The sequence below is a fragment of the Barbus barbus genome (assembly GCF_936440315.1).
Source record: "Barbus barbus genome assembly, chromosome: 42".
NCBI lineage: Eukaryota > Metazoa > Chordata > Actinopteri > Cypriniformes > Cyprinidae > Barbus > Barbus barbus.
The window spans coordinates 23,819,735-23,845,305 of NC_136720.1; the positions used below are offsets into that span (position 1 = coordinate 23,819,735).

The 25,571-nt window shown below is 37.1% G+C and overlaps 2 protein-coding genes across 4 annotated transcripts; one reads left to right on the forward strand and one right to left on the reverse strand.

Moving 5' to 3' along the window:
- Positions 1–92: 92 nt before the first annotated feature.
- LOC306861529 (leiomodin-2-like) lies at positions 93–6,578 on the forward strand. The gene is made up of 3 exons (XM_079403833.1): positions 93–701; positions 1,189–2,607; positions 4,051–6,578. Exons 1-3 carry the CDS (start codon positions 423–425, stop codon positions 4,075–4,077), a joined length of 1,725 nt encoding a protein of 574 aa, XP_079259959.1. The 5' UTR covers positions 93–422; the 3' UTR covers positions 4,078–6,578.
- Positions 6,525–23,958, reverse strand: LOC306861530 (actin nucleation-promoting factor WASL-like). 3 transcript variants are annotated; one of them, XM_079403834.1, is made up of 11 exons: positions 23,528–23,958; positions 17,876–18,010; positions 17,081–17,167; positions 16,528–16,624; positions 16,009–16,032; positions 13,950–14,154; positions 13,534–13,576; positions 12,134–12,287; positions 9,427–9,947; positions 8,355–8,463; positions 6,525–7,843 (listed from the first exon to the last, which is right to left on the reverse strand). In XM_079403834.1, exons 1-11 carry the CDS (start codon positions 23,633–23,635, stop codon positions 7,782–7,784), a joined length of 1,545 nt encoding a protein of 514 aa, XP_079259960.1. In that variant the 5' UTR covers positions 23,636–23,958; the 3' UTR covers positions 6,525–7,781. The 3 variants fall into 3 exon arrangements, with proteins under 3 accessions (XP_079259960.1, XP_079259961.1, XP_079259962.1); XM_079403835.1 differs by lacking the exon at positions 16,009–16,032 and having other exon boundaries at positions 23,528–23,939; XM_079403836.1 differs by lacking the exons at positions 16,009–16,032; positions 16,528–16,624; positions 17,081–17,167; positions 17,876–18,010; positions 23,528–23,958 and adding an exon at positions 14,838–15,233.
- Between the last annotated feature and the right edge of the window lie 1,613 nt (positions 23,959–25,571).

The following is a 25,571-nucleotide window of genomic DNA, read 5'->3' on the forward strand; positions in this document are numbered from 1 at the left end:
TCTTATTTAAGTGCTTCAAAATGTAAGTATTTACAACCTTGTTGGCAAAAACAACTTGCTATTATAAGGACATTACCATTTCTCTCTAAGCCATCTCCTCAGAGTCTGTCTGCTTATTTTGGACATGAAGAATGCAGTCAGCATTCAATGACAGGCCTCGCTGTGACCATGTCGTGAGCTCACATGCTTTTTGCAGCTCTGTCTGATTGACTCCTGCCTCCCAAAAAAGCAACGGCATCATGGGCTGGGGCTTTGTACCACGTCTCTCTGATCCCGCTCTTAAGACCCCTCCAGCTGCCCACCGCAGTAGATGAGCACTCACTCTCACTTACACCACTCGAAAGATCCCAGACGTCTATCTGATGCACCAATTCTGAGACAAAACCAAGACTTTAAGACTCTGAGAAGACTACCGAGAGGCCATGAGTACATTCGGCTATCGGCGGGAACTGAGTAAGTACGAGGATTTAGATGAAGATGAGCTGTTGGCCTCGCTGACTGCCGAGGAGCTCCAGGAGCTAGAGAAGGAGTTGGCTGATATTGACCCAGATGACAATCTTCCCATCGGACTGCGACAGAGAGATCAGACAGCTAAAACTCCCACTGGAACGTTCAGCAGGGAAGCTCTGATGAAATACTGGGAAAATGAGACTCGAAAACTGTTGGAGGAGGAGAGGACTGGATCCACAAGTCCTAGACAGGTCAGTGATCGACAACCTCAAACATTACCTACTCTTGTCAGAAAAAAGTGCAAAAATTTTACTTTTAGGCTTTTAGGTGTAGCATATTAGTATAAGTGCATATTAGTACCTTAGAAAAGAAATATGTACCCTTAGTAATATAACTCTTATGGTAGTATTATGAACACTTTAGGGATAAGTAATCATAGGGACAAATTGTTGAGGGTGCTGCCCCAGTGATAAGCTGTGAGTGTATGATTTAAACTCAAGAATTGCAATATTTTAAGATTTTGATTTGAACTGTAGAATAGTTACCATTTGGTAAATTTTGGCAAAAAAAAAAAGACAAATGGTTTACAAACCTTTATAATCTGGGTAAAGGAATGATTTGAAGGTGGAGAGACACCACGGGTCTTTCAAAGAGCAATGAGAAGTCAAAACCATATCTCATCATGAAAGAGGACCAATTGCACCAAAGTTGTTTTAACAATAACTTTATCAATTCCAGAAAGATGAAGACAGCAGGGAAGAGGAGGAATGCATGACTGAGAGTGACACTGAAGTATCTGGGGATGAAAAAGATGAGGCTGAAGAACGTGAGAAAGAGACACAAAAATATTGTGAAGTTGAAGAAGACCAAGAAGAGGAAAGTGAAACAGAGGAGCCGGTAACAGAAGAGGAGGATGTGGAAGAAGAAGAGGAGGAGGAAGAAGATGAGGAGGAGGAGGAGGAGGAGGAGGAAGAAGATGAAGAAGAGAACAGTCCTAAAATGGTACCGACACTGGATTGCACCACTCACCCTCAGCAGTGTTGGTCTTCCAATGGTCAGTCCAATCAGACACAGGCAGAGCATGTAAGACGATACTCTCCACTGATGAATGAACCAAAAGTCCAAGCTCAGGAGCCCAGTCGCTTGTCAGGAAACCCTACTGTGGTGGACGATGTTCTGGAAAAGATCCTCAACAATGATCCAGATACCACCGAGGTCAACCTCAACAACATTGAAAACATCTCCCAAGACACACTTATCCGATTTGCCGAAGCCTTGCGTTCTAACACACACGTACGTTTCGTTAGCCTTGCCAACACACATGCAGTTGACCAGGTGGCTTTTGCCATTGCCAAGATGCTGAGAGAAAACAGCAACATCACAAATCTTAACATTGAGTCCAACTTTATTACAGGAAAGGGTATCCTGGCACTGGTGCAAGCCCTCACGCGAAACAGTACTCTTACGGAAATGCGATTTCACAATCAGAGGCACATTTGTGGAGGTCAGGTGGAAATGGAGATTGTAAAGTTACTGAGGGAGAATACAACGCTGATAAAGTTGGGTTACCAGTTCGACCTTCCAGGCCCTCGTATAAGCATGACGACCATTCTCACCCGCAACCAAGACTTCCAGAGACAGAAGAGAATGCAGGAGCTGCGCCAACAGCAAGGAGGTGCAGCGACGCCAACAAACCCAAGAACAGTCGCCCTTCAGAGAAGCACGACCGCCTCTTCTCCTTACGGCTCCCCTCGGAGTTCACCATGGTCATCTCCAAAGTTACCACACATTGACATGGCAAAGAAGAATGCTCCCCCTGCTCCTCCACCTCCACCTCCCCCACCACCACCTCTTCCTCCACCACCCAAGGCCTGCATCCCAGAGAAGGCGGCTCCAACCAGAATGATTGCAGAAGTCATCAAACTGCAAGAGGGGACTTCCAAGAAACAGCAGCATAGTTCCACCAAATCTAAACCTAAGAAGGGCAAAAAAGGGCCTGCAAAGCAAACAGAGACTGACAGCATATTAAAGGAACTGAAGAACGCTTTGAGACCCATCAATGACAGAGAGAACTCTAGACCGTCCACACCTCAATGCTGCGCTCACGATGAACTCATGGCCGCCATCAGAGGCAGTAGCCTCAAACATCTTAGAAGGGTGAGTATCGTAGACACCAGGGATCTCCAACCCTGCTTATGGAGAGCTACCGTCCTGCAGACTCCAGTTCCAGTCCTGCTCCAACACTCCTGCCTGTAATTATCAAGTAACCCTGAACACCTTGATTAGCTAGTTCAGGTGTGTTTGATTGGGGTTGGAGCTGAAATCTGAAGGACGGTAGCTCTCCAGGAGCATGGTTGGAGAAGCTTGGTAAAGACCAACAAGCTCCTAGCAAGCTTTCTTGCTGTCTTCTTAGTCAGCTTGCCACCTGAAGCGAACCTCAAATGACAGATTTGTGAGACTCCACAAAGGCAGCAACCTTTTGTGTCATACAAATAGCACTTCCGCAAGGGGTGTCCAATCCTGCTCTCAAAGGGGCCAACATTCTTAAGAGTTAACCAGCTTCAACACATTTGCTTGGAAATTTCTAGTGAGTCTGATTAGCTCATTAGGTCCTCCAGGAACAGGTTTGGACTCCCCTGACCTACGCAATCCACGCAAGAGAATCATGATTGATTTCAAAGGTTTCGCATGTTGCTAAGCTTATGCATATTAGAGAAAATATAAAATTTTTCAATAAACTGAATATTTTTAACAATACTTTTCAGTATTGAGAGAACTTGGATCGAGAACTTCCATACAAAATGGAAGACAAAGTTGATAAAAAAACATTTCTGTGATGGATTTTTTTTTCCATTGAGCCTGTCAATGCATCATCAAATTGCCTTCTTCATAAAAGATTAATGCAATGCTGGCTTAGAATTTGGAAGGAAATGTAGCTTATGCTGTCAAGGTATTGGAAAAGAGCCACTTTTCAATCAATTTTTTTTGTTAACATGATAAGGTTAAAAAATGTAAGCAAAACCAATGTGGTATTCAGTGAAAAGCATCTTGACATTGGAGAGTTATGCAATATACAAAGGTCTGTCCTCTTTTTAAACAGAAATAACTCCCATTGTTGCCACACCTGCTTGTAACATGCGACGTGTCGCAATCCGACCTATAGTAGATGCGTTCTTTAAATACTGTGGTCACTATGATAGAAGAATAGATGTGGGGAAATGCAAAAAATTATACAAAAAACAAAACTCATCCAGAGTTTCTGTTTACTGCGGCAGTGGAAAATTCAGCATTACCCTCAGATGAGGCATCCTGACCCCACAAATTCCTCACACTTAATGTTGCTATATATAGAGACCATTTTGCACGTCTTGATAAGACAGATGGTGATAAGACAGATGGAAAATGGAAAACCGTTTGAGTAAACAGGACTCTAATATAGGTAAACAAGATAAACCAGAACGCTTGTCTTGATTGTATTTCTGATCACAGATAATGTTTTATTAATACGCAATAAATAAGGTCACAATGATCTAATTCATAATAGTTGAACAGTGAATACACTAGAGAAAATGGGGGATCTGACCTTTTAATTCTTGGCAGGTGGAGGTTCCCAAGTATCTTCGGTAACCAGGCTATAAGACTGAACAGGAAGCCCATCTCCAGACCATCATCTGCATAAACATCTGTAAATACAGATATTGTGTGCTTTTCTCAGAATCACACCAACCTGCAGAACAATTCTGGTTAATGCAGGTGTTTGGGGAGTTTGAAGAGAATGTTTGAAGACAACAGTACATGCAAATTCTGTAAATGTGCACTTGATCACAAAAGGGGCATGTTTCATTTAAAACAACAGGGTTTTCTGTTTTGGAAATGGCCTGGATATTTGATATCTGCATACATTTTTTTATTATTATATTAGTAATAGTGGTAGTTTCTGCTGTTGTTGTGATTGTACTTTCTTGTTTTTAAATGAAAACTCTAGTTTGCCTTGTTAATGATTTTTAACACTACTTCATGTCTGTATAAATGTAAATATTTGATTTGATTTAAAATTATTAAATGTCATTAATTCAATAATCGGTTGAAATAATGAGTGCACCATTATCTCTGCCATACAGTATGTTTAGCACTACTTACCAAAACAGTTGCAAAGATCAGAAGATAAGCTTCCTATAAGCAAAAGCAGGGCTAAAATGACTTTCCTGGAACTGGAGAGTATTAGTTGTATGAATATCCCAGTCTCTTAATCCGGACCCTGTATGTTTGTATATTTTGGAAAAGTTCCCTGGGACTAAATCCACTCCGCAGCTGTTCACCGTGAAAGGAGACATGTTTTTAGCAGCAGCGGCAGGAACAGCAGCAAGTTCAGGCAAAGAGTGGCTCATATATGAACATTAACAACTTCTAACAGATGCATGAAACTTCTGATGACATGAGGACACAAGGACAAAATGTAAATTGTTAAACAGGTTACGAAGGAAGCACAGAAATTAAAAACTAAAACACTTCCTTAAACCATTTCCTTAAAATGCATTGCACTTACCTGAACTGACATTTGCACACACTTAAAAAAAAAAAAGAAAAAGGACAATGATCCAGTCCATTCTGAAACAATATTATTTCGTATGACAGAGAAATCAATCCGTTGATTTGCATGCTTAATGTCGGCCAAATAACTTTAGAGCTCTAAAAAAAAGAACAAAAACTGTCAGATGCAATCAGCTGCCCAGCTAAACCAAAGTAATACCATATCAGGCTGCAGGCTTTAAAAAGAATAATCCAGTATTAACTTTGTATCTAGCATGATTTTATGATTAGTAACAATGGTTAAGTTTACTTTGCAAGGTTTCTGAAGGTAAATTTAAGACTTTTACAAACCTTTTTACACCAGTAAAGAAACAAATGCAATAAAATTCAAGAAATAAATTAATCATAATTAGGTATCTGCCAATGGGGCCAGAAATTACCTTCTCAAACAAGATTGTTCTCGTTTTAAACAAACTCATTTAACCCTTGTGTGACCTTTTGGACATTTTTGTCCTTTTCAGTTTTTTTTTTCTGATAATTTTGCTTGTGTTATTGGCAGCTGCATACATTTTGGCACAGATGTGTATTTTTATTGGAATTTTTCTATTTCACCCCCATTTCCTTTAATACATTTATTTTGCACTAGGTACAAAAAATAGCTCCTCTCAGGACCTTTTGGTCAAAAATGTCCTCATTGAAACGGCTATTTTTAATCGCAGTGCTGTTTAACTGTAAAATAATGCAATTTTTGTTAATAGGCTTTCATTCTGTTGGCAAGACTTCAAATTTATTTACAATTGTTTTTACCAGATGGTGCCATTTTTTCAGGTTTGGTCTATAAAGCAAATACTCGCTTTATTCCTGTTTTCTGCTTCTGCATATTATAGAGCCAATTGGATAAATAATGCAGCTATAATTGAGTAGGTGTGGATGTCAGAGTGTGGTTTGTATGTGTCATAAAAAAAAATTAATAAATTGTGTGTTCTTGTAATATTTGAGAGAGAAAAACTCTACTGCAAATAACAAATCCAACCACTGTGTGCAACAGCGGAGTTTTGCTGGCATCTAATGGGGAAAATTTGGTACTGCGCCCAAACTAAATTATACTGAAAGCTCATTTTTTGAGATATCAACCTCAAATTTGGAACACAACATGTTTAGATTTATGGCTTTGATTTTCTAGTAGTTCAACATGTTTCATAAAATATATACTTTAAAATATTGTTCAGAAATAATTTTCATTAACTTAAACCTGTATAACTTTTCTTTGGTTTCACTTATTCAACTTTTTTTTTTTTTTTTACTTCAACAATAATCTCTTTAAAATGAGACCAAACTTAGTTCTGTGCTCCCTTTTTTGACACGGCCATTTTTGTCCACCTATGTGCAACTTTTTTTTGTTGACGCAAAAGGGTTAATTTTGTTACATTTTCCAGAAAACAAGACTTCATTTGTATCTCAAGAAATTTTATCTTGATTTAAACGTTTAGATATTTGTACTGAAAAATGACAAATACTATTACTGTTATTATTTTTATTTTTTTGCAGTGCATGCAACATTTTATGCCAAGAAAATAAAGACTTTCTGCTCTGTTTTATGACCTGTTTTAAGGCCTTAATTTGTGGTATAGGGCTAGTTAAGACTTTGATTTATTCACTCAAGGAAATGTTATGAATCACTTACTTGGAAAACTGGATTCCAAGGTTTTAGTCACATTACAGTATGGTTTCACAAATTAAATCAATTAAAACAACTAAATGCATAAAGGTTCTGTAAATATTAACATTTATTTGAGTGTACAATTTTAATAATTCTTTTTCAACCTCATTTCAAAGGCTTCAAGTCTCAATGCAAAGCAACCCTGTTTGAACGAAGGATGAAAACTGAAAAATATATTTGAATTTCTCTATAACAGTTGAAAACAGTGAAAGTATATGATCCGACCCACTACGGACCGCCAGGCGAGCCGGAGCCACTCTTTTTGAATTAGTACAGCATCACAGTGCATTTTTAGTAAAATATTTGAGAATTATATTTTTTTCAATGGCATACATGAACATTAAATTTCGATATGAACCATATCTGACCAACAGAAAAAACAAAAAACAAAAAAAGTGCCCGTGAAATTTGTAGTAATGTCAGTAACTATCATATGCAAACAGGTTTATTTCTAATATCTGTAGTGTTTCTCACATCTAATGTTAAGGAGAGTCCTCTTGACATAGTAGCTATAGCACAAGATGTGTAAACATAACCGCTGTAATGTGCCATTTCCCCACTTTTTTCTTTTTGATTCGTGCAAAAATAGAAACCGACTCAAACTCGGAGCAAATTTACAAATCAGCAATGGGGCTAAATATGGGTTTTAAGAAAATAACAGCGCTAAACTATGTTCTGAATACGAAAAGGTAAGAGAAAAGTATGAAAATAGTGTTCTTGCTTTAAGTCGCCATATTAATAGACATGCTCATCTTGTTCCTTAGAGTCGATGTTTGTTTAAAGAATGACAAAGAAAAAACTAAACAAAAGACCCAACAACATTCATCTCTACAAATCAAGAAAACTTGATGTAAAATTGCACGTGAATCCAGGAGAGGGAAATAAAACCTTTACAGGAGATGCATGACAAACCTTTACAGATTAAATGAGGTATTGCACAGATTAATAAAAAAAAAAAAAAAAAAAAAAAAAAAGCATGAAGGCAACAAAAATGTACAACAAATTAGTCATCCATTTACATTACAATTTTATAAAGACAAGAGCAATGTAGTGTCTTAATTCTTTTGGGCAGCCCTGGTCATCAGTCTTCCCACTCATCTTCATCCTCAAAATCTACATCGTCATCATCATCCTCATCTTCACCTACAAAAGCACAGATTGAACGTTACATTTTTTAAAGTGCCCCTATTATGGATTTTTGATAATGACCTTTCATGCAGTGTGCAACACAGCTCTAAGTGAATGAAAACATCCTGCAAGGTTTTAAATCTGAAAGTGCACCGTGTATAAAGTCATCGTCTCTCAAAAGAAAGAGTCCACTCTGAATAATTTTTAAAACGAATTCCAAGCCGTTTCATGTTGACGTCAACATGAAACATTAGCATATTGTTGCGCGCGCAGACCTGGGAAAATTTGGCGGATTTGGAAAAATTAATCGTTGAGCGAATCGTTTGGGAGTCGTTGAGCAAGGAAGGTAAACATAAATGCATATTATAAAGACAATGAAAGTGTTTTTTGACCTGTTTTTTGATACATGTCAATGTTGTTGGGGACTCCCAAAACCAAAATAGGGGCACTTTATCAAGAAAGAACTCGTAACACAATCCTAAATGAGTTTGACTGTAATTGTCATAAAGCTCAGGTCAGCACACACCTGAAGAGTGGATCGCTTTGCTCCTCTTCTGCATGACCTCCATCAGCGCCCCCACGATCCCAGAGGAGGGGTCAGGAGTGGGTGGAGCAGAGTCTGGAGTGTCCGGTACCTGAAAATGTCACATGATCAGAATGGTTTTATTCACCTGCATGCACCACAGTTCTTATGATGGACTGGGGCCGAAAAAAGTGAATCAAGAATTATTTTCACTATGGAACTGAAGTAGTGAGAGATGTTGTACTTAAAATTGCTACACAAAAATAAATTAAATTGAACAAGTACATGTCACTGATTCCTCGACAAGACAAGTACTGTAATTAAGTTTAAAATCTCCGGTACTTGCCTTGTCACTAAACAGAAAAAAAGTTATTTCTGGTTACTGTAATAGACTAGTGTTCAAAAGTTCAGGGTCAGTAGAATTTTTTTAAAAGTCTCTTTTGCTCACAAAGGCTGCATTTATTTGATTAAAAATACAGTAAAAACTGTAATATTGTGAAATATTATTACAATTTAAAATAACTTTTATATTTGAAAACACTTTAAAATGTAATCGATTGCGGTGATCCAAAGCTGAATTTTCAGCATCATTACTCCAGTCTTCAGTGTCACATGATCCTTCAGAATCATTCTAATATACTGATTTGCCGCTCAAGAAACATTTCTTATGATTTCTTAAGAAAAATGATATTTATTATCATCAATGTTGAAAGAGTTGAACAAGTTGTGCTGCTCAATATGTTTGTGAAAACTGATGAAACTGCATTTATTCAAAATTAGAATCTTTTGTAGCATTTTAAATGTCTTAACGGTCACTTTTGATCAATTAAATGCATCCTTGCTGAATACATTTTTTTTTTATATTTTGTTAAATATATATATATTTATTTATTTATAAGTAAAAAAAAAAAAAAGTGCACAAGTGTGTCAGGTACTGTTTTATTCACACATTTGTATTCATGATATGATGATTATGCACCACACAAATTTTCTCCTCCCAAATATTTTGCAAACATTTGTTTCCGACATTTCTCAATGGTTAAAAAAGAAAAGAAAAGAAAAGCACTCTACTCACGTTTTTAAGCTGAATGCCCTGTCGTATTTGGTCTAAGAGTGCGTTACGGCCACCACCGGACACGGGCTGCCTGTTGTTTTGGTCTACTTTCTTCAGCTGTGCCCCTTCTCGAATTTGGTCCAGGAGTGCAGATTTACCCCCCTGCACCTCCCCTGAATCCCCGTCCGGTAGTGGAGGAGGTGCGGGAGGAGGGGGTCCTGGAGGAGGAGGCGGTGGTGCCGCGCTCATTGAAGATGGAGGAGGAGGTGGAGGGGCCGGAGGAGAAAAGGAGGCAGGTTGGGGTGGAGGAGGTGGCGGGGGAGCTGACCCGGGTCCTCTGCTGGGGGGAGGAGGTGGAGGTGCAGCTATACCTGGTCGGGAGGGAGGAGGTGGAGGAGGAGCGGAGGTGGGCACTCTTGATGGCGGCGGTGGAGGTGGCGCTCCTCGGCCTCTGGAGGGAGGAGGTGGAGGAGGACCGGAGTTGTGGGGAGGTGGAGGAGGTGGTGGTCCTCCTCTGGATAGTGGAGGTGGAGGTGGAGGTGCTGCAGAAAGACAACAGAATGCTGCGTTACGGTAATCATATCTTAAAAATAGATTAATGTTAAAATCCTGAGCGTGGCATGTTTGAAAACATGGAGAGGAGGATAAAGTTGCTATTAAAGCAACACCATGGAAGATTTGCTCACGGTAAGCACAATTGTATAAGCTTCCCCGAGGGCAGCACAATCCACGTAAAGAATGTGTGTGTTACACTATGTTCCACAAATATCATTACATAGTTTTATTTATTGTTACTCCAGAATTGAACACTATGGTTCGTATGTAACTCTGTTTGCAAAGGATGTAATTTTTTATAATAGAATAAAATGTTGTCCGCACAATCATGTAGCCATAATGTCCATAATAGCCTATACATCGGACATTGTCATAAGTTTATAAGGCTGTGAAGTAACAGAGCCTCTTTCTTTGAATAATATCGATCGCTATTGATTCGTGTTCGGGCTCGTGTCCGATCACTCTCTCTTTTTCTTCGCTTCCTACGACAAAACCCCCTCTGGTTTCTTTGCTGGCTCTGCCATCGTGTTGGCTTTGAGACTTGCATATCAGATCGTTTCATCGTATAGTTAGCTGTTGGCTAACTCCACCCAGGCTACGAGTGAAATATGTAACGTATGCCGTAAGGCAGGTCGCACTCCTTCGCTGGGAGGGAATGGGTGGGGCTGTGTGTACCGACCTGAACGCCAAACTTACAGAGAGTGCTTTTAGCCAATAGGAGGCTGCTCAGGTTGCAGCAGCAGTAGAATTCGTCCGGCTAAGAGTTGTTCTACCACTGAAATAAGTTTAGAGACATTATTTATTGTATATATCATAGTGTTGCTTTAAGACATGCATGCTGCTGTTTATGTTGTTCACAGTTGCTGAGCAACAGCAAATTCCGAATCAGAACCAGATCCGATTTATTTTAAGTTTTACTATTTTGAAGGTTTTTAAAATAAAATATCAGGAAAGAATGAGAGGAAAATTTATAATTAATGAATAATTTTATCTTCTGGTTTCGAGTCCTTTAAGCTCCTAATAAACATTAGATTAGAAAATAAAATCACCTTACAAAAATAATACATGGCTATTGAACAGAAAAATTATTATTCTGTTATATTTAAAGCAAAAAATGTATATGTTGTGATATTCAATATTTGTTCTTGAAAGAAGCATTTTATGCTCACAATTACAACTATTGTTAATATATATTTTAAATCTTAATTTATTCAGTCACATTATCCTTCAGAAATCATTCTAATATGCTGATTCGCTGCTCAAGAAACATTTTATCATCACTGTTGAAAGCAGTTGTGCTGCTTCATATATTATTTATATATTATTTTATCCCCCCCAAAAAAACTGTTTGCTGAATAGAAAGTTAAAAAGAACAGCATTAATTATAAATGTCTTCACTGTCACTATTGATCAATTTAAAGCATTCTTGAACAACAATATTAATTTCTTAAGAAAAAAAAATTACTAACTCCAAATTTTTATCCGTTTACTTGTATTACAGTCACCTGTATGTATGGTCAAACCCAACTTAGAAGTTTAACTCTAGGGTTCTTAAATTAATCACAGGACAGAGGAAGCAGCTGTAGCAGCTTCACATGTGTTCCTTCTAGCTGCTGCTCACAGCTGAACTTATTCCAGTAAACCAGTGCTAAGACAAATGCTGACGCTGAAGAATACGTTGAACTGGGGAAAGTCACAGATGTGAGCAGTGAGTAAGACAGAAAAGATGTTCTTCAAACATCTGATCAGAGCTGGAGTGTTGATCTTGTGGTTGAGGCGTCAAGATTGTATTACAGTGGCTTACATTTGTTTTCAGTGTGGATGTGGGAATTTGGAGGTCTAGTTTTGGTGTGTTTTAAGGTCTTGACTCCAACTCTGGTTCTGACTTGAAGCACTACAAGTACTTTCTATAAAGACACACACACAACATCAGCCCACAGCAGTCTTTAAGTAACAGCAGTTCAGATGCAAGCCTTCTGATTGGGCCACTGCAGTGAGCCTATTTTCGAGGCACAAAACTGATTGGCCGTTCTTTTTTTATCACTGCAGACTCACGCAAAAGGGGGAAGTAACCTACCACAACACCTCGAAGGTCCTGAAGGACAAATTATTTAAACATTACTTAGAGTAATTATAATATCAGATTTTTCAAACACCTGATAAGTGGACTCACCTTGTCGTCGTAGTTCATTTTTGACAGCCTCTACTCCTCCTATCTTCTCAATGAATTCGTAGATGTCTTTAGACGTCTCTTTGTCTTTGAGCTGGGCCTCAGAGATGCCACACATGTCAAACAGGTGCTTTAGGTCTGGGTCCAGATTATTCACCTGAGAAAAGACACACGCAAGTTAACAAACGAGAGGAAATCATCTGAACACAGATCAAATTAAAATTAGAATGAACTTCTGCTTCTTGCGGCGCAGTATTCCTTATTGTAGATCACTATATTAACTATGGACATACAAAAGTTTGAGGTCAGTAAGATTTTTCAAAATAAATTAATACTTCTATTCAGCAAGGATGCATTAAACTGATCAAAAGTGACCGAATTATTTTATAATATTATAAATGTCTTCACTATTTCAAATTAATGCTGTTCTTTTGAGCTTTCTATTTTTCAAAGAATCCTGAAAAAAAAGGGTTACAAAAATAAAAAAATTCTTAGGCAGCAAATCAGCATATTATATTGATTTCTGAAGAATCATGTGACACTGAAGACTGGAGTAATGATGCTGAAAATTCGACTTTGCATCACAGAAATAATACATTTTAAAACATTCAAATAGAAAGTTATTAAATTGTAATAATATTTCACAATATTACTGTTTTTAATGTATTTTTTATCAAATAAACGCAGCCTTGGTGAGCAGAAAAGACTTTTAAAAAATATTTAAACTCCTACTGACCCCAAACTTTTGAGCAATTGTGTATTCCAGTAACTAGAAATAACCAGATCATTTTTGTCTTCATTTTGAACAGTATATCTATTTTTTTAAATCACTGAAAGCCTAATAAATTTCTTCTTGTGAAATGTTTTGCATGAATGATAAATAAATATCTCAGTTTGCTCATTTCTTATGTAACAGTGAGATTCAGACATCTTTTAAACATGACATTTAAGATATCTTAAGATTTTTGGGGGCCACAATATTTCAGAATATTCTTAAAAGGCAGAAACAGATGAATGTGCTGCATAGGGCTTAATAATTCTTTCCTCTGATAATGAAAAATTGCTCCTGCAGACAGTCCACCAGTGCAATCACACCGTAACCTCCAATAAATCCCCTTTATGTAATCTCATTCAGGGGAGTTGAAATGAAAAACTGGAGCCACACAGATCTAATACGCACTCCCAGCGCAACGCCTGAAATATGATCCTTGATTTTTGGGAGAATGATTGTTTTGGATTATAAAGATACAGCCCCTCCAATTACATTGTGTAAGAGATGACTTGCAATTGTGAATCATACCCTTACGTGACCTCTGACCCAGAAAATGATGAAAACATGTAAATAAATGTGCTTTATGAAAACATGCATTAAATGTAAACATGTAGTGGCAAAAAAAACTCACATCAAAGCCTGTGTTTGGGTCCCAGCCGACATGCCCAACGTGCCTGGAAAAACCAAAAATATTTTATTAAAGAAACATGAACCAAACAGCTCAGAAACTGTAAATGCATTAAGCAAATAAAGATAAGACGGAGATTTTTGTACATCAGTGAACATGTTTAAGGAAGTCTCATCTGACTTTAACATGACTCCTGGAATACAACGGCCAGATTATCCACGTCTGGGATACATTACATGAGATTAAAAACAAGTGTCCATCCGATTACACTTTCCATTACAACGTACAAAGCGATCGTCCAGGAATCTAACAGGAACTCTGATTTGATAACGGACATGTATGCAGTACCTGGTCAAAGCCAACAATGCTAGAAAGGGAAATGTGAAACCACGTTGGTCTGAACATAAAAGTAAACTCACCGGAAATTGCTTGGGGTGCCGATTTCAGCTTTGGATATTTTCTTCTTCTTGCTCTTGCCTTTGCCTTTGTCTTTTCTGTTGAAGTTGCTGTGGAGGTTGATGTTGTTCATTTGAGTGTTATTTTGAGAACGCTGAATGTTGATTTCGGGGTTCTTTATATCCACCGTTGCCATTGGAAGTGTTGGTCCTGTAGGTCCTGATGGTCCTGAAACAGTCACAATCAAATTCATTTTTAAATTATGCATTAATAATTGTGATAAAAATTTAGAAGCTAATTTCTGTCATGTATGGAAAAAAAATAAAAATTACGACTTTTTAATCTCACAATTCTGAGTTTTATTCTCATAATTTTGTTTATCTTGCAATTATAATTTTTTTTCTCTGAGTTTATATTTCAGAATACTTGCAATTTTGAGAAGAAAAGTCTGAATTGAGAAACTAATTTACAAGAAAAAAAATTATATAAAAATTTGATAGCATGGTGGAAACAAGTCAAAATTGCGAGATGTAAACTCAGAATTTGAAGAAAAAAAGCCAATTGAATGATGCAAACTCAAAATTCCCAGAACAAAAAATTCAATAGCGAGATGTAAACTCATAATTCTGAGAAAAAAAAATTAATTACAAGACAAAAAAACTGAATTGAGAAAAACAAGTCAGAATTCTGAGTTTATATCTCTTTGCAATCACAGAAACTTATAAACTTTGCAATCACATTTTTTTTTTTTTTTTCCATGGCAAAAACTGGCTACGATAATCAAGGGCTCACTTTTCTTAAATGCACTGAACACAATAAACTTTAAGACTAAACTGGCCAATAAAGCACCTCGTCCAACCAAAAAGAAGTCTTCAGAGAACCTTCATGAAACATCTCAGGTTACAACCTACCTGCATTCTCTCGCTCGACACTGTAAGCGGGCGCGAGTAAAAACAACGGGCTACAGCATCTGGCAATGTCTCCACCCCCTAAACCCACGTTCAGGAGGATTTTACCCATCACCACACAGCTGCGCTCGCTGTGCCGCAGGTTAGCTGCGGGGTCTGAGAACGGACCGTACAGCTCGTCCTGCGGGAGTACCAGGCACTGAAGGGGAGCCAGGCAGCCTCCCAAATCCGAAGCCCCATCTAGTATCTCGTCAGTCGGCGCGGACAAAAAGGTGGTGCAGAACATCATCTCCGAACACATGTGAATGTCCACGGTGCAGGACTGCTCTTGCTTTTCTCTGCCAGCATTTGAAGGCTGCAGCCAGCCATGAAGTCCCGCCTCTTTTTAATCCCAGCACATTATACACCACCGCTGGATTTTACATAACCGTTAAAGCCAGCAATAAGCTGCTGAAAATCCCTTGGGTTCTTCTAAGCACGGTATGATAAGGACACACTACAATTCAACACCAATGAGAAACCCTCCACACAGACAGGGGGCGCTAATCACCTGAGACTGATGTCAATACTAGGCGACTAAAGGGGCACAAAATCGCTGACAAACTAGTAAATTCATATAACCAGCAGAAAAAATCCCCTCAAACAGATTAACTACATGGCTAAAATTTGTTGCGTTGCTTATCCACAGACAGCAAACGGATGTCAGGTCACGAGGTCACATATACATGAATCACCTACAGTCACTCGATGATCCACTTTTGGGTGTTAACAGCACCTTCACACACCCAAAAGAGTCAAAAAAATAAATAAATCCGGTTTATCTGCCTTTATCTGGATGATTTGGCGAAACCTCATGTTACTTCAAAATTTGAATAATGCATTAGTAAATGCTGAAATTAACATTAAGATGAATAAAGGCTGTAGAAGTATTATTCATTCTTAGTTCATGTAAACAAACAAACCTTATTGTAAAGCATTACCAGAATTTATATGTGTGTATTTGTGTGCGTGCGTATGCATGCATGTATATCATCTACCTGATTATTTAACATTTGTTCTGTATTAAGAAACCCATATCATCGACTCAAGTAAAACTGATTAACTTTTTCAGTCTTGTTAAAGTTTATTCTCGACAGAATTAACGTTTATATAATTCCATTAGTAAACAACCTACCATTAGGTGGGTCACGTCTTTTTTCTGCAAGACAAAATTAAGATGACATTACTACTAAATTCAACACTGCGCAATATAAATTATGAGGTTTATTAGTGAAAGAGTAAGAAGGTGAGATCTAGTGGTGTAGGAAAGATCAGAGAAGTTGTTCGTTTATTATTAGTCGGAAACGTACGGGAAAAGACAATCCTCTCTTTGTCCCCGGAAAAGATGCTGAGTCAGTCGACACAAAGAGAGGAAGTGGTTAAAGAGCGGAGCTAATCAGAAGCAGACCTACACAATCAGACCCAGAGACATCAAAGAGCAAGACGTGGCACAAACAGACCGAAGAAACTGTATGAGGAGCCTTAGTTAGGAAGAAAACACTGGATGTTAAAGAAAGAGTGAGAGAAGTAGATCAAGAGGGAACGACTGAATCATGTCAGAAGAAAACCAGATGATGTTTTTCCAGCAGAATACATGGAGATACAGCTCTGTCGTGAAGTGAAGGACAGAAACAGGCTGATTTGCTGTATTTACCGGTTTTCCTCCCTTTTCTATTCAGAACTTCATTGGCTGCAGTCTTGAATCGCCTGGCTTCCTCCTCATTGGCAAAATTGAGTCCAATCTGGCATGTCTGAGGATAAACACACATTAAACATGCTTTATATAACACTCCAGACAGACATTAACCATAAATCAAAACATAGATGATTCAGAAGAGTCATTCAATCAGATAAAACCCCTGCACTTATAAACTTAAATCTTAAAAAAAATACACACAAAAATGACATTTGCTTTTTTTAAATGTAGCACATATTAGAGTAAAACAATATTAAATGAAAAAAAAAGAAAAAAGTTTACATTTACATTAATGAAGTATCATGAAGACAAACTTTTTTGAGGATATGGATGAATGCATGCATTATAAGACCGAAGCAAATGGATTCAGTTTCATGTTTACGTTGATTTTAACTCTAGCTTTATCAGTCTGGGTCCATGACGGCACGTACCTTACGGGCTGCTGAGGGGAAATGCAAGCATAGCACGATTGCTTGAAAAACACAAAGGGAATGTAGGAGAGTGTACTTACATCTCCAGCAAATGTGATAAAGTATGGCCTGGAGCAGTTTAGTGAAAAGTTGTTGTAGAGCTCTTGATCAAACAATTGTCTTCCGTCCTGTCAAAGCAGAAAAAGAAGCCCTTTACTCAACACTAAGAAAAACATGACTTCCATATGTGAAATTTGATATTATTTTATTTATATGAATATAGATTGTATTTATATAGCATTTAATTTATTCATAGAATTAATAAAATATTATAAAAATAATATATTAATATAAAAATAAATCATAAGGTTTAATAAAGATATATTTTATTTAAATATTATTCAATTTATTCATAAAATAAAATTTGAATGCGTTTATATATTAAGCTATTCATAAAAAAAATACAATTATTTTACCTATAACCAAATATAGTTTATTTATATTATTTCTTAATTTTATGAACAAATTAAACAATATATAAATAACATATAAATGAATGTAAGTAATTTGTTTTAATGTCAAAGAATCTTTTATTTATATATTAAATATATTCATAAAATAAGATAAACAAATAAAATACATTGGAATAAATAAAACAATAATAAACATTTTAATATTAAAGGATACATTTTATTTCTATATTTTTTAACAAAATAAAATGCATTTGAATATATATAAAATATACATGAATATAACTGATATATATTTTAAGAAAAGTTCATGTTATTGTGCTAAACCATATGTTTGGCTCCAAATTAAAACAACCAAGTTCAATGAAAAGTGCACAGATGTCTCAAAAAAAGCATCTGACCCACATGGAGCGTCTGTTGACTTACTTTCACATCGATCACCCTGATAAAGTAAGATCTCTGAAGGTTGTCTTTCACCAGACAGGCCACCCCACAGCACTTCTTCACCCAGGATGAGTTTCTGTCGGCTCCATAGACCTGCACCACTGCTGAAGACAAACTCTGCAGACGCAAAAGAAAATGGAAGAATTAAAACAAATCTGTAAATGAAACTCCATTTTGCACCTGCTATATGTAGGTCACGTTAACCTACTGTGAAAACAGACACCCGTGTATGATTTTCAGAAAGATTTTCACTAAAATAAAATAAAAGTCATGATGCATTTCCAAAAATAAACACTGGTAATTTTTGGTTTATTAGTGCATGTGCCATAAAGTGGTCAATTTTAAAGAAAGCTTTAATGCCATAAGAATGCCACAAACTATAGCGTTTAACAGCTCCAGACATACGGCGGTCACTCTGTAGAGGACATTATAATAGCGCAGTGTCATTCACAGAGCAAACACCTCATGACAGATGTGAGCGAGGACGACAGCGCTCATGGAAAGCGGCCCAGGACCTTTGACAGTCTCCTCACGAAGCTGCCGGTCACAATGCCAGTGAATGAGACACTCTCTCAGACAAATCAAGAGAAAAACATTTATTTCATAATGATATTCCCCCATTTTAAATTCCTATTATCCAATGAAAGGTTAGACTTTTGTGAATTTTTTAAATAAAAGATCAAAAGGATTAACAATGCAGATTAATTTTCACAGCCGTCTTTAATCATATTTACCAAGGGTGCCGATATTTTTGGCCATGACTGTATAATCATAGATAATTTTTACATTACACAGAATGAGAGAATTAAGTCCAGCATGCAACAAAAAGGACCTAAAACATCTACAAGATATTTTTCACTATATATTATGATTGTGACATTAATAACTGTACATTTTCTGAATGACATGCAAATTATTTCTGAAATAAAATAAATTATATTATATCTCACAATAATTCTGAGAAAACTAGTGCAGAATTATTGTGAAATATAGACTCAGAATTGGAAGAAATAAAAGTCAGTTGTTAAATAAAAAGTTGCAATATTGAATTTTTTAATGTAATAAGGTATAAAATATGATTAATTGTAAGTCGCTTTGAATAAAAGCGTCTGCCAAATGACTAAATGTAAATGATAGAAAATAAAAAGGTAATTGCGACCATATTATCGACTCTTTGTTTATATTGTTATAATTGTTTATATCTCGCAAAAAATTTTACGTTTTTTTCTCAGCATTGCAAGAAAAGTCAGAATTGTCTGATGTTAAGATTCAACTGTGAAAAAAAACTGAACTGAAAAAAAAAAAAAAAAAAAATTTTTTTTTGACTGTCACATTTCAGGCTTTTCTTCTCAGAATTGTGAGTTTACCTTTCACAATTCCAATCTAACAACTTGCATGTCTAAGTAAAAAAAATAAAAAATTGAGATAAGTCGTAACTACCTTTTTCATTTTTGCTTACGGAATAAAATAAAAGTGATTAAGGTAATTGCTTTCTCTCACAATTGTGAATTTTCTTCTCAGAATTGTGAAACAAACGTAGAATTATGAAAAATAAAATCAAAATTGTGAGAAAAGTCGCAATGATCTTTCTAACTTTTTTTTGTGTCAGAAATAAGCGTCCACAGAATGCCCTCGTTTTTGCAGTTTAGTTTTACTAAAAGGTCTGGACAGTCAAAATCCACAATATATCGCCTTTGAGGAAAAACAAGGATACACCCGAGTTGATACAACACATGCATCTAATTAAACGGCTGAGTTTACAAATCAACCGTCTGACCTGAGATGAACCAGCTGAGAGGAATCAGAACAAAAGAGCTAGTCAATATTGAGCAAAAAGACACAAAGGACCGTCAAGCTACTCCTAAAAACTGCGTTCGTGACATGTGATGTAATCGCAAACTTCCAAGCAGCACTTTTAAGTGAATAGCTGCAATATGCATGAAGACGAGACGTCCTCGCCAAACAGCCACTTTCGGGAATTAACGATCAGCATCCATTCTCAGGACGGGCCAGATGATTTACATAAGCAGAGAGCGGACCAGCAAAGCCAGACGGCCTGCCAGGATCCCGGTCAGGAATGCAGCCACGCCACACGCTGAACACCCTGCTGAAGCTGTTACAGACACACTCAAAGCTTCCATTAACAACAGGATAAAAGCTAGAGGAGCAGAATCACACACACAGCGAGAGGGGCTTCTGCGCTCTCATTGGCTGAATGAAGCTGCCATCTATTATCAGTTCATATCAGTCATTACTCAAAGTCAGGCGCATCCATCTGAACCCGATAAGTTATCTTGCAACTTATCGCTCATTAGCTGCAGCTAGCGGAAATTCACCCTCTGGACGAAATCTGGTGACGTCATGTAAATGTACTCATGCATGCACGCTGATGACATCAAAGAAAAGAGGCATTGTTTGCTGCCAATGCTGCTATTTTTTGAAAGAAACAAGTACTTTTATTCAGCAAGGAGGTGTTAAACTGATCAAAAGCGACATTGAAGACATAAAATGTTACACATTTTTCAAATTTCCGATAAATGCTGTTCTTTTGAACTCTCTTTTCATTAAAGAATCTTGAAATTTATCTTAAGCAGCAAATGGTTTCTAAAGGAACATGTGACAAGTAATGATGCTGAAAATGCTTTGCATCACAGGAATAAATTACATTTTATAATATATTAAAATTTGTAATACTTTTTCATAATATTACTGTTTTTATAGTATTTATGATCAAATAAATGCAGCCTTGGTGGTGTTTCAAACATACATCTCAAATTGAAAAATAATATAAAACTAATGAAAAATTATTAAGAAACAAGATTATAATATTTTAAAATAAAATTATATAACTACATAATTATACATCAACTCCATACATCACTACATAATTCCCACACATTGCTTTACATTTTACTATAACTCTGAAATGCAAAAAAACGTTTGAATAGTACTACAAAAATTAATAAATTGTATCTGACTAAACAGATAAATTCAGTCTAAATAAATAAATACATGCATTTTTATATAGCTGTCATTATACTTTAGGAAGGGATTAATTATTTTTGCATCAAAAAGCCCTGATCTTATTTTTTTTAAAGACTTATTTTTGGAATTTTCGCCTTTATGATGACAGGACAGATCAGAGCTGACAGGAAGCGAAGTGGGAGAGAGATACCTTGATCTAAAATTACTCAAACTCAACATCCCCAGGCCAAATAAATAATAAGTGCTAAAAAGAATTAAATAAACAGCAAAAAACTAATTATTACTTTGTAACTAGCACTATAAGTCAACTTCATGGGGAGAATTTTACAATTCTACAAACATGTAAAGCCATTATTTTGTCCATCAGCCACTCACTCTTATGTATCAGCACCGGACATCTGAAAACTCACACAGCTGACCAAGGCGAGGATAACATTAAGGGTCAAAGCTGAAGAATCTATGACCTTGCTATAATCATGCATAACACACTCAAGAAAGGGCTTTCTGGAGATTTGCAGCTTTCCTCACAGTTCAAACAACCAAAAACAACAGAAACTCAGCCAGCAGGAACTACCTGAGAGGATGGACTGGTTCTCCAACCCCCCACATTCTGAACCACATACTGCCAGCAACAGCAGAAAAATTACAGAGGCCCACCGGACCACATCCTCACGGTGGGCTGACCAAGCGATCCTGTTTAAAACTAAACGCTGTGATTCCAGTCAGTGTGTGAACTCCAAAAGCTCCCTAACTAGCAAACCCGCTGGCAGGATACTAACAAAAAAAGGACAAGTTTGAAGTCACAAACTCATGGTTCTGTGATTCACAGCACTTGAACTGAATCCTCAGAGAGATGTGGACAACACACCCACTTCAAAAATCATGCCACAACACGCCGTTTGAATATAAAAGAGACTTAAAGGTGACTAAGCCTTTGGGATGCACTGATATAGCAAACATATGATAAGCAACATCACCATCCAACTCCGCCTGGAACGTGAGGCATTCAAGGACTCGTGTCATGCAAGAGAAACTATGAATTTTGGGCGACAAGTCTGGCGACTCAAACCCAGTTCCTGTTTCGCACAGAGGAACGAGGCTCTTTGGAAACCCGTATGCCTTCATGTGAAAAGGAAAGCTACCTGAAGAACACAACATTCGTGTAGGAACAGAATAGGTAACGCAGTGAAATGAGGAAACAGAAAGAAAACTACAAACGAACAGGTGAGCGAGAGCAGCACGAGACGTTGGACTACACCTGGACTGAACATTACCCAAATAAAACCCCAGTCTAATTTGGGTAACAGCCCGAGGGAAATCTGATTACACAAAACAATAAAGGAACGTGTCCATAGTGCACTAAAAAACTTGACATCAAAAGATAACATTACCTAGCGCTGCATAATATTAAAGCAAAACTTATGATGAATAAGGGTCAAAGATAAAAATGTGGTTTTCAAGCACCATTTATTTTTTAAAGTTTAACATAGCATACTTTTATATGTGTCCTGTTTATTTTTATGATTATTTTTAATCATTTAAAATGTATTGTTGCAATTTTACTTTCATATATTTAATAAGTATACTTGTCAGAATCTGTACGATTCATTTTTATATATTTTTCCCATTTATTTATGTTTTATTTTTACATAAATTTGTTAAAATTAATGACAGTGGAACATTATTTCACACATTTTCACATTTTATTTTCACAAATGTTATTTGAAACATTAAAGTAGACACTTTAGTATACTTTTATGTATATAAAATCACTTTTGTAAATTTTAATTGATAAAGAGACCAAAATGCAATGCCTCATCTTTGACCCATAAACACATAATCACCACGGCTGATTATTTTGCCTAGTGTATAGTTATTTTGAGATTGTCTGTCAATTATGTACTAATATTCTACAGTAAATATTGTGTAAAATTAGATAAATGTGCATAAAATTGCACTATATCAGCCAATGTTCGTCTTTTCCATTTGCTCCTCCCAATCTTGAATAATTGGTTACATTGCTGACAGTTTAAGCAGACACACCAATGACAACAGTTTCCTCATATGAATCTCAGTCATGAAAACCTGGTTTATGGTCACTGCACACATAGGAAATATAATATAAATATACAGTGTCTTGTATTGGAAAGCAGGGCTACAGCCAGAGGAGGAGGAAGAGTTAAGAGGTGCTGTCAGGTGACGGGATTCATCTGTCATAAACGCAGGTCAATAAATCAAGCTGTGAGAGGAACAGAAAGGCATGTGCCAATATGATTAAAACTCCTAATCAAGTTCACCTACCAAGATGAACTACTGATGCAAAGGTGCACGACTCATTTATCTGGTCTGGGACATCAAAATTAATAGCTGTCATTATATTTTAGGGACGAGGTCATCATATTTGCTTCGCAAAGTGTGAAACCCCCCTCTCTCTCACACAAGCTCACCTGAAACTCTGAACGCATTCTTTATACAGAAACACCATTAACATTGTCAGACAGATAGATGCACGTGTTAAACTTGTGAACTAGATACAGTGCATGTCTGTATTCTGTTACATTCCAGTGGAATCATTAGTCGATAACATCCCACAGCATGACTGAACAACACTACCTGGCAAAGGAATCAAGCAAATGCTGGAGAACTTACGGTGCATTTCCTGCCCAGATGGTTGAAGAGCACTTCGTTTTCTTGGTGGGTGAGAAGAATGGAACCAGCATTGCTCGTAGGCCTCCTGTTTAAAGGTGGACCGCTCATTTTTGACAATCCGATGGTGTGAACTTGTGATCAGGAAGTGTTCAACAGAATATATGCGCTCATTGATCTCTGATCACCGCAGCTCGGCTCATAATCGAGCCTGTGTGTTTCGGCCGGGGGTGGGTTGAGAGAGGTCTTGTGTTCTAGAAATAAAACGCGATCCTCGTTTGCTTATCCAATGTCGTCTTGAGACTCGAAACTTTCATCTGAACTCTTGTGCACCACCGAGCTTTCGATCCAACATGGCAGTGCCACCGTTGCGCATGACAGTGAGACGCGGCGTATTTACAAACCCTACTACGGCGAAAGCGTAGCTTATGAATATTAATTACGCGCCGTGGCGTTCGATAAGTAGCCGTAGCTGATTGGCTCAGGGCGGGTTTTGGTAGCGAGCGTTAGTCATATGGCGAATCAGGGAGTCGCGGGGCGTGGCTTATGAATATTGAATGATTACGTGACTAGACGCTCCAGGAAGGTTACCAGGCAACGTTAGCATGAGCTAAGAAATAACTATAAGCTAAGCCTTCGCGGTAGTAGGATACAGGTCGCGTTTAGTCTACTTATAACGTAAAAGAGTCTTGTAAATGCTTTTCAATGGGTTATTAGACAGCCTTATAAATAGCAATATTTGACAATGATAAAAAAAAAAAAACATTTTCACGAAGGAATGCAGTGTGGGCGGAGTCGTGACGTGGAGTCAAGTGGGTGATTTTTTAATTGTAAGTAATTTTACAAATATTTTTAGCAATACAATAATAAGCTTTGAAGCAAGCCTTCCAATACAAACAACAACAGTACAAAAGAAAACGAGGAAAAAAATTAAATAAAAGAAGAGGAAATGACCCATAACAATAAAGAATGAGATTTATATAAGGCTGGTTTGCCAACAAAATGAACAATCATAATTAAAATAGCACTTGAACTTCTTTTGCCCCTTTGACTCTTTAACACTGTTGGCGTAATCAACAGTGCATTGTTTATGTTTAAGTATGTCAAAATTCAACAAAAGGTGGATATGTCTTCTGATTTGGACCATAATAAACATTTAAAACAATAATGAAGCCGTATGCAAATGGACATGGTCATAAGCCATATGAATGAGTCTGTGCTTTCAGTTTAGGTAATATGTTGACGTCAGTAGGCTGTATGAGGAGTGAATTCAATCATTTACAGAAACTCCTCAGCTATGTGGGTTGTGGATGTTTGTGTGTAAGGGTTGATGGTGAAATATTTGCTGCTGACAACACTTATGAGTATTTCCAGTCCCGGCTTGAAGTTAGTCACTCCCAAACATGGCTGAGCTGTGAGGTAAATAGAGAGCAACCTGAAAAACCAGTTAGATGAGAGAAAGAGAGAGAGAGAGAGAGAGAGAGAGCGAGAGAGAGAGAGAGAGAGAGAGAGAGAGGGGGTCAGTGGGTCAGTATTAGACAAAACTGAACATGCCAGTCTATCTATCTATCTATCTATCTATCTATCTATCTATCTATCTATCTATCTATCTATCTATCTATCTATCTATCTATCTATCTATCTATCTATCTATCTATCTATCTATCTATCTATCTATCTATCTATATCTGGTAAAATTATGACATTTGGCCTACAAAAAATCCCTACAGTGACACCAGCAGCTCTAATTGATGACAGCACCACCTACTGGTCAAAATAATACATCTACTCATAACCTCATGTTCTGTGACCAAACACATCTACTCAGCCTTGAATCACTGGAATTTACTATTGTTTATTTAATGTGGTATAAATAAATGTGCCAATTTACAGTTTACAGAACCAAAGAAGCTCCAAAGTAATCTAATGCACAGGCAGAGAGTCATGTTTTCTGTAATCAAACTGCTTGTGATTACATTTACCTTAGGTCTGATAAGAAACCCTTATCAGAAATCAAATAAGTGTTGCATGTATCCATAGCTCTCTT